This window comes from Malus domestica, chromosome 10, assembly GCF_042453785.1.
Source record: "Malus domestica chromosome 10, GDT2T_hap1".
Lineage (NCBI taxonomy): Eukaryota > Viridiplantae > Streptophyta > Magnoliopsida > Rosales > Rosaceae > Malus > Malus domestica.
In genome coordinates, this window is record NC_091670.1 from 24,266,365 (window position 1) to 24,276,068 (window position 9,704).

Here is a 9,704-nt window from a genome sequence, read left to right on the forward strand (position 1 = left end):
GAGTGACAATAATATCAAGTATGTGAGAATAATGCTAATGCCAACCATCAAACACAGTTTACATATCTTGAATATAAATCATTCATAAGAATTCAATACTAACTTTTGTAAACCCTGAAAAGTCACCTAGACATCCAACGGTTCGTCTGAAACCAATCATAACATCTCACAACCATCTTCTCATACAACACAATGAAAAGTAGAGTTAAAGCGATACAGTTTGGCCGAAGCCTACACCTTTGAAGCCATCTCAATTCAAATTCAATAAATCCCAAGGTGAGTAAGATTTCGGACCTTCACTCAACGGAATCGCGAAATAGGAGGGATTCCGGACCATCTCTCAACGGAATCCAAGTGGATACGATTCCGGACCCTCACTCAACGGAATCGCTAAGTACAATACATAACAATAACTACATGAAACCCAAGTTAGATACGATTCCGGAACATCACTCAATGGAATCGTAGAATAAAAGAAATTCCGGACCATCTCTCAACGGAATCCGAGTGGATACGATTCCGGATCACCACTCAACGGAATCGCAGAAGACCAACAACTAGAATGTACAACGGCTCAAAGAAATGAGACAAACATAGGCTACTTAATTTACAAAAACTCAACAAAGGGAAATTAGGCACAATTACTAAATTTAGAACCAATCATTGAAGTGGAAGGTAAAACAATATCGAAGCAACAAATCCCCATCATAATGGTTAACGGTTATTACTAGTCCTCACATTAATCTCAACATGGCAATCATACAAATTAAACCACATTTCCAATATACCTAGAGTCCGTGCTAATGTATCCCCTAGCATGATAGTCAAGGCATCACGTTCTATCACCGCCTGTGGCCGAGTCCAATTTGGCTAAGAAGGCCCTCAAATTGGCTCGCACCCAATGAAACCCTAAGGTTGGTGTTCTTCAATTCGGCTTCCTTGGTGTTCCAACACCCCAACCACCAGTTGGGTCTTGTTCTTGGGTCCAAGGGAAGTTGATTAAGGGTGATGGTGAATACTCTTCAGAATGACAATTCGTCGTCGAGAACCCCTGGGTTCACCTATGGAGTTCTACATGAAATAGACCTTAAAAACCCTTGATTTTTCCGTGAAATGGAAGGAGGAAGGTAGTTGAGCAAGTTGCAAGTGAAGGAGATAAGAAAATCAGCTGGAAAATGGAGGAATTGGCCGATTGAAATTGGTTGGTGGAGCTCAAGCCTCACGGTTTTAAGAAATAGGGGGGGCGGGAGGGGGAAGAAATGTGGCCCTTCCTTTTTTTTTCCAAATGGGTCATTTCATACCCTTTAAAAGAAAATCTGACAGGTTCCTCTTTTCTATTTTTTTTCTACTAACTTAACTTAACCTTAAGCTCATGGTTCCCACAATCTATAGTTCACAACTTCAAACGTATGTAATTATACCGTTATAATTTGGACTCGCAAACGGCTTTCGTCTATGCGTTGATGGGTTCATGATCTATTTAAAAACACTAGTTGTAACTTCGAAATATCAACGAAAAATAAAGATTGATTATGAAACTTCCAACTCAATAACTAATCAATTACTAAACTTATAATTAGTGGAATTAAAATTAACTAATAAAGATAACGTAATCGGGAAATACGAATTTAAATTATCAAATACATAATAAATGGTGAAATTATGGGAATGAGATTTCACAACATAGGTTATTTTTATATATATTTTTTAAATTAAAGACATGCTTTGATGATATGTTCATAAAAGATAAAAAAAAAACAACAGAACAAATTTTGTGCAAAATTTATTTACTGCCCATGAATTTTCTTTTCTTATGTGTTCTTTCAATTATGCATGAAATGGTATAATAGTATTTTCGTTGGTTTTTTCTGTTGACAAATAGTATTCTATTATAATCAACAAAAACCTCGAATCAACCACCCTTATTATCCCAACTATAACCCTAATTATCTCATCAAACCTATCCTTACCATCCCTAGTTTCATCAGCAACACATCTAATTACCAAACCTTACCCAACTATTTAGCCCCACAATTAGCACCCACGATTATCCAGAACGCAATCCAATGAACAACCCTAATTATCTCGATCCATGTGCAACCTAGGATCTAGGCGGGCGAGCCTAGATAGGTCTAAGCGTTCATTCTTAATTTTTAAATTGCTAGAGATTAATTAAGACTGTGGCCCATACGGCGTTAGGCGAAAATTTTAGAACAGTAATTCGTATATGTCTAATTGTCTTCCAAAAGGTTTTAGCATTATGTACCAATTAATTAGGATTGGATTTGGTTTCATTTGGTTCAATTTTTTGTCAAAATTGAAATCCGAACCGAAATTACTATTTGGTTTGATTTAGTTTGATTTTTGCAATTTGGTTTTTAATTCGGTTCGGTTTTCTTAGTTTCAATATAGTTTTCTATCGATTCGATTTTTCGATCCCACCCCTACAATTAATAACCAACCCTTAACTCTCGACTTAATTATATTTCACCCAAAAAAAACTTATAATTTTCATGGTCCAATTCTGTAATATTGATTAGGAGAAAGAAATTTTGGTAATGTGTTTTGTTCATATTTTAGTTTTGATCTTTGTGCTTCTAAAGAAGAATGTTATTTTCTCTCTTTGTGAGAGACCTTACCTTTGCCTGAGGGTGCTTCTCACAATTTTGTGTGAGTGATTCCCGATCGTGCTTCCGTTTGGTGCCACCGATCCTAGTTGCGGCTCGGATCGGTGGGTGGTCTTTTGTTTTTGTCTTTTCCTTCTTCTCCTCTTATATCTGCTGATGGTTCTTCCAATTTTCCTTTTTGGCCTTTCCAACTCCTCAACCCTTGTAGGTATACCTTTTCATGGCCCGCCTTTACTTTGTTTTTTAGCCAAGGTTTTTGTTGAGTTCGTGTGTAGAGTTCCGGCGTTTTCTCTTGCTCGGGAGTTTCCTACATCACTACGTTCTCCTTGTTGTCTGCTGATTTCGACGGTGTCGCTCGGGAATTTCCCGAAGCTTCATTCTGATGGTTGGTTTCTCTCTTGCCAATTATTTCTTATTGATGGTTGTGTGCAGGTGGCGTTTGTGAATGTGATGATCGGCGGTGGACGGAGGATAGGATGGCTGGCTGATTCTCGGATCAGCGGTGGAGAGCGTAATGGATGGTTCTCGGACATTCTGTCGTGTTTGGGCTTCATTGTTGTTGGGCTCATTTTATGTGTTTTATTTGTTTTTAGGCCTGTTCTTTGTTTGTTTCTAGGAATAAATTGAGCATTTGTTTTGTTTATACGTGTATTTGTTTTAATAAAAGTTTCTCGTTGGCGATAAAAAAAAATTGACAAATTAATCCATCTCCTCAAGTTGTAGCTGAGTCCTCTCGACTCGACTAGTGTCGAAACCCATTCAAGAATTCTCGAGCTACGCCTGAACCTTCTCTACTTAAGCTCGAATGAAAATTCTTTTGAAGTTGCAAAAACAAGGGAATCAAAATTTTCAAACTATCTACATTTTTTGTTTTGAACAAAAGATATTATTTACACTAAGACGGTGAGGGAGTGGATTAAGACTCACAATAGACTAGTAATAATGTGGTTCAAAACTATCTTTGGTGAGAATCGAAACTAAGACCTTTTACTTACAAGTATACTACTAGATCGTAGTACCAAGTAGCCAACTGCCTACATTTTTTTGTTATAATTTTCCAAAATCCTTAAGAAGAATTTGCTTTAAGAATTTTCAAAATCCTTAAAATTAGTAGTATTTCTTTTCACTGCTAAGTAAGAGGTTTTAGATTCGATTCTTACCAAAAACAAATTTGAACCACATTACTATTAACTCATTGTAAGACTTAGCTCACTTCCCCGCTGGTAGATAATTTCATTTGTCAAAAAAAAAAAAAAAGTTGTGATAGGATAAGTGAAATTATTTTAGCAAAATTTGGTTTTTTCAGAAATAAAAAATGCCACAAGAAATTAACAAAAAGTCAAAATTAGGGTTTTCAATAACAACATCAACAAACAACCACAATAAGAAATAAAAATAAAAATAAAATCAACAAAAACACAAAAGCGAAAAACAGAAACCACCGAATCGAATCCAATCTCAGTAGAAGAAGAGGAAGAAGAGAGTGAGGAGGAGCTGAGAAGCAGCAGAGAAGCATGAGCAACTCCGGGAAGCTCAACTCCTCAAGCTCCGAATTGGACCTCGATCGTCCCAACCTCGAAGATTACCTCCCTTCCGGCACCTCCATCCAGCAGGAACCTCACGGCAAGCTTCGCCTGTATGTTTTAATCCCCTCCCTCTCTCTCTCCTATTATTGTTCTTATTCTCTTTTTGGTTCCCGAGAAACTGGGAAATTTCAGAGAATTTTCTCATCTTATTTGTTTCTCAGGCGTGATTTGCTCGACATATCTCCCACCCTAACCGAGGCTGCTGGTGCCATTATCGATGTAAGTCCTCGCTCTCAAAAATCTTTTGCTTCTCTCATTTGATAGGAGATTAAATCGTCCGATTAGGTTTTGGGAGAAAGTAAAGTATTCAACTTTCTAACTGGAAGCTAGCTAATGTTTACAATTTTATGGAATTTAACTCAATCATTGTGTAAATTGTGGATTTTTTTTAACTGTAAGCTAGATGGTTGAGTAATTAATTGGCTCTTGATTGCTTTATTTTCACCGATTTCAGTTGAGTTGAAAGTTGAGAGATTTTATCGGATTTTGCGCACTCATTGTATAAATTTTTGTGATGATCATGATTGAATGAACAGGACTCGTTTACAAGGTGCTTTAAGTCCAATCCTCCAGAGCCGTGGAACTGGAATGTGTATCTGTTCCCTTTGTGGTGTTTCGGAGTGGTGGTTCGATACTTCATTCTGTTTCCTGCGAGGTTAGAATTTTCTATCTTTGGTCGAAAAATTGAAATGTTTCATGCATTCATGCCATAACGCAATAGCTTTACATGTTCTGGTTTGAGGATACTGGAATTGCAAGAGATAGTTTGACTGGATGATTGTGCTTTCCATGGACCATGGTTACGGGTTCTTATATTATTTGTTGTTTAGTCTCTTAAACAGCTCAATTAATTCTGCAGGGTTCTTGTTTTGACGATTGGATGGATAATTTTCCTATCATCCTTCATTCCAGTGCACTTCCTGCTGAAAGGCCATGATAAATTGAGAAAAAATTTAGAGGTGCACTTTCTTATCTTTTACTTCATTTCCTTTGGCTGATTTCTATTCAAAATATTTTATTTCAGTTTTTATTAATCAGTGTTGTATGTTTTCTATCTTCTGATAACAAGATTGGATCCCTTTACCTGCTTTATAGGCATCAGGTCAAATGACGTTTTAATGCCTAATTTACCGAAGACTGCTCTAATTGTATAGTTGTGCTTATGTATATAGAATCTGTTTAAGCATGCCTAAAAATAATTGAAATATATTATTTGCAAATAACTGCATTCTTCTTTCACACTTGTTAGAACAATGATGTATGGCATGCTACATGAAAAATTATCTGTATTGACTGGACAATTTATGAGTAATCCATCCAATTACGAAAATGGAAGCAATGGCCTGTATTTCTTCTTTCTATTATTACTTATGAATGATGGCATGAGAGTCCAGCTGCCAACAAACCTTTGACTGGTAACTCAATCATCTTAAATCTACCCCCAACTAACTCTCCTTAGAAAATAAACCACAAAATACCAAATATGAGATTGTCCACTGTCACAATTAATGCATGCTTTATCTATCAGATAACTGACCACAAAGAATTTGGAGTAAAAAGGAAAAATAGAAGATGGTCATTTGTCCTCTCCATTAGGTATTGTCCCATATGATTTGTCCGGTAAGTGTTAGATATGCATAAATTCTTGGGGGTGGATAAGTCTAGTATAGTGTAATAGTTAATAAATTACACTTGTGTTGCAATGCTCCTTCATTTCACAGTTTTGCATTCTGTAATGGCCTTCATGTAGTTATTAAGCTGTGATGTCTGTTTTCCTTTCAGAGGCTCTTGGTAGAGTTAATTTGTAGCTTCTTTGTTGCATCTTGGACTGGGGTTGTGAAGTACCATGGGCCACGGCCCAGCATGCGGCCGAAGCAAGTACATTTTTTAACCTAATCTTTCCTTTTTTAGAATTTTGTCCATTATTTTTGCATCGTTTTGGGAGCTGTTATTGGCTCTCCAAAATGTCATCATGTACCCCTCCACTTTTATTTTCTCGCTTATGTTTTTATAAATAAGGAGTGCAAGATGACCGTTTTTTAGTACCAATAAACGCTCCCATTTTTTTACAAAATCAATTTCATTTGTTTCTTAAATGTCTGTGTTGAGATTTTCTTTCATGGTTTGAGCAGGTCTTTGTGGCCAATCATACTTCCATGATTGATTTCATCATCTTAGAACAAATGACTGCATTTGCTGTAATTATGCAAAAGCATCCTGGATGGGTTGGTAAGTGTAAATGATGCTTTACATTATTAATTATCAGAGTTGTGTAAGTTTCCATGGATATTCAGAATTGAATTATTGAAACATTTATTGGAAGTGTGGTTTCCAAAAGTCAAACATTTTAAGCACAGTTTTATGTGTATCCATGAAATTTAAGCATTAGCACGCGTTTATCATTTTGGATTTGTCCAATTGATGCAGTGCTTGTACAATAATGATCCATTATAGATATATCAGTTGCTAAGACCATGGAATAGAAGTTTTTTGACTTCGCGTGCAATTTTATCATTTTTGGGGGGTTAGCATATCAATGTAATAGTGTTACAATTTCTTTGACTGAGAATGTATGTTATCGATAAGATTTCTTGTTGTGCATTGTTCGTTGATGACTCTTTTATATGTTCTGAAAAAAGTGTGCTTAGTTCTTTTGGTTGTCAGCACTTTTCTATTGTTGCTTATCACAAAGAGTGAATCTTGAATATAGTCAAGAATGACAAAAATCTGAATTTTCTTTTCTGTAATAAGAAATGGAATCAAATGAGAAGTCTCTTCATTTATGCTTCTTGTGAAGGATTGTTGCAAAGCACTATTTTGGAGAGTGTAGGGTGCATTTGGTTCAATCGTTCAGAGGCAAAGGATCGGGAAATTGTAGCAAAGAAGTAAGTATAAACAGAAAGTGCATAGTAGCATTTTTTTACACCATCGTCCATGTCATTGTTATATGAACTAGTACAGTTCCTTTTTTCAGATTAAGGGAACATGTAATTGGGGCAGACAATAACCCTCTCCTTATATTTCCTGAAGGAACGTGTGTAAACAATCACTACACTGTTATGTTTAAGAAGGTAACTGTATTCTAGTTTAAATTTTGTTCATTTTAAGTTTAATATTCACGACTAGTATATATTTATTGCTTGGTATTTTTTATTTACAAACTTTCAATTTCTATACTGCCTAGGGTGCATTTGAGCTTGGCTGCTCAGTTTGCCCCGTTGCAATCAAGTACAACAAAATTTTCGTTGATGCTTTTTGGAATAGCAAAAAGTAAGGAGCGGATTCTATCTTTGGACATTCTAAATATTGAGTAGTTCCTTATTTGACTTGTGGGTTTGCTTGAAAGTTTGTCTACTTCACCTTGCACACTATTTGAATGCTTAAAATGTTCTATGATGCTTAACCATAGTCATTATACTCTAGATTCCATTCCATGGGACTTGGCCATTGGTTAAGCTTAGATCCGTAATTTAGGGAACATTAACCAAGGTGTTGGGGCCTTGGGGATGTTGTTATACCAGAAGGATTTATATGATATGTTTGTGTTGCAGGCAGTCCTTCACAATGCATCTGCTACAACTTATGACGTCGTGGGCTGTTGTTTGTGATGTGTGGTATTTGGAGCCCCAAAACATAAGGCCTGGGGAGACCCCCATTGAATTTGCCGAGAGGTAAATGGTCTTTCTTCGACTTGTAATCTGGAACAGTATGCTTCCCCACCCTCGTTATGGTCTTGTTTATCTCCACTATTTTTGGATGCTTTTATGCAGGGTCAGGGAAATAATTTCTGTTCGAGCAGGACTGAAGATGGTTCCGTGGGACGGGTATCTGAAATACTCTCGGCCCAGCCCAAAGCACAGAGAGCGAAAGTAAATCAAACTTAAATTTCCTCTTTTTTTTTTTTTTTTCTTCGTCTTCATTGATTCTTCTAAATTGTTTTACTGTTTTTGTATACATAAGGCAAGGTCATACAAATGTGAAAAGAAAAAGAAGATTATACGCATGTAGTTCACAATCTTGTGGCTTATTGGTCGTTATCTGTTTGCAGGCAACAATGCTTTGCTGAGTCTATGCTCCGACTCCTAGAGGAAAAGTGAAGTATGTTTTTCTTAGTCGATTTATTTTAACCACGCAATGCACTCAATTTCCTCTTCATAAGCGTAACTGGTTATGATGCCCGAAAGGAAGCTGCCTTTTCTATAAAACAAGTAAATGAATTACTTATCTCAATACCAAGTTGTTTCTTGAATACAAATGATGTATCAAGCTTGATTTCCCTGGTGTTTGCTCGAAGTTTTGTAGAAACTTGTCATTAGTTGAAAACGTCGCTCCCTAATTTTCGTTTGTCAGTACTTGATGAAAAGATGCCTTGATCTTTGATCTTAACATGAATGTACCTGTATGTGATTGATGAAAAGATGCCTTGATCTTTGATCTTAACGTGAATGTACATTTTCATCTATTTATTCCCAAGTGCTGTGTTGCAAAATTGAGTCTCCACTTCGGCAATTGAACCCAAGGCAAAGGGTTTATGGTGCGGGTTGTAGAACTCGTTGCATTACTGAAAACTATTTCCGGCCCTCCGTCGAGGGCTTGTTCTCTGTTTCAAGTTAAGGTCGAAATGAAAACTAATTCATGAGCCATGACCGAGATGGTCCAACGTGCCAGGAAGCATGGATAATTTGGTGGCAAACAGATGAAACCCACGGATAAGTTATCGTTATTGTCCACGTTTTCCCGTTACCCAAAAAGGAGAAATTAAAATTCGGCTTTAGCCACCAATGTTTCTTGACCGAAACCTATTGGTTTTCAAGGGATGAAAGCCTCAAAGGTTCCAAAAATGAAATGAGGAAACGAACTAAAGTAGGTGATCCAAAGAAGACGGAATATTCTTGTAAAACAAAACAAATATCCTCATTTTTCATGGAATGAGAGAGCCTTGACTTGCGTTTGATGACATCCAATTCACACGTGACAAAGAAAGCATTCTAAAAGGGGCATTAGAAAGATTTTAGAGCTCTCACAAGTCATAAACCTTCTTGTACCTTGTGTTCCTTGTTATTGAAAGTGAAATGATTTCCATTTTCCGATCACCTTTTCTCTTCATGCACACCTCTAATCAAGAGCATTCGGAAGAGAAAAAAAAGGCGTGCACAAATTATTTCTGGTGGAAAACCTACAAAGCAAACAACGGAAAACAAGTCAAAACGAAAGTTTTCTTTCTTGTTCATTGGTCCGCCGTGAATAAAACGGGGTTTTGTATTTGATTGAGAATTTGGTCTTCCTTATCAAATGAACCACTCGACGCCCCCTTACTGGTTTCTAATAACACCTACGTCTTTACTGCCACCAATTGCGTGAAGTGCCAAGGCAGTTTTGCAAACAATTGGACGTAAGTGCGTTTCTCACTAGTTTGTTGTATTAGTTTTCCTTTCCCATTGGTGGACTCTCACAATCTATGGAAATTTTCATATCTGCACTGCTTACAATG

At 36.7% G+C, this 9,704-nt stretch overlaps 1 protein-coding gene across 1 annotated transcript; it reads left to right on the forward strand.

Moving 5' to 3' along the window:
- Positions 1 to 3,986: 3,986 nt before the first annotated feature.
- On the forward strand, positions 3,987 to 8,599 carry LOC103422169 (glycerol-3-phosphate acyltransferase 9-like). The gene is made up of 12 exons (XM_029109817.2): positions 3,987 to 4,263; positions 4,375 to 4,432; positions 4,750 to 4,868; positions 5,073 to 5,172; positions 5,996 to 6,091; positions 6,346 to 6,442; positions 7,011 to 7,098; positions 7,188 to 7,284; positions 7,398 to 7,483; positions 7,765 to 7,884; positions 7,984 to 8,082; positions 8,262 to 8,599. Exons 1-12 carry the CDS (start codon positions 4,142 to 4,144, stop codon positions 8,308 to 8,310), a joined length of 1,131 nt encoding a protein of 376 aa, XP_028965650.2. The 5' UTR covers positions 3,987 to 4,141; the 3' UTR covers positions 8,311 to 8,599.
- Positions 8,600 to 9,704: the final 1,105 nt, after the last annotated feature.

Coding starts and splice junctions, on each gene's coding strand:
- LOC103422169 (XM_029109817.2), top strand. CDS start 4,142: ATGAGCAACTCCGGGAAGCTCAACTCCTCAAGCTCCGAATTGGACCTC. Junction 4,264..4,374: donor CCTCACGGCAAGCTTCGCCT/GTATGTTTTAAT, acceptor TTTGTTTCTCAG/GCGTGATTTGCTCGACATAT. Junction 7,885..7,983: donor CCCATTGAATTTGCCGAGAG/GTAAATGGTCTT, acceptor GCTTTTATGCAG/GGTCAGGGAAATAATTTCTG.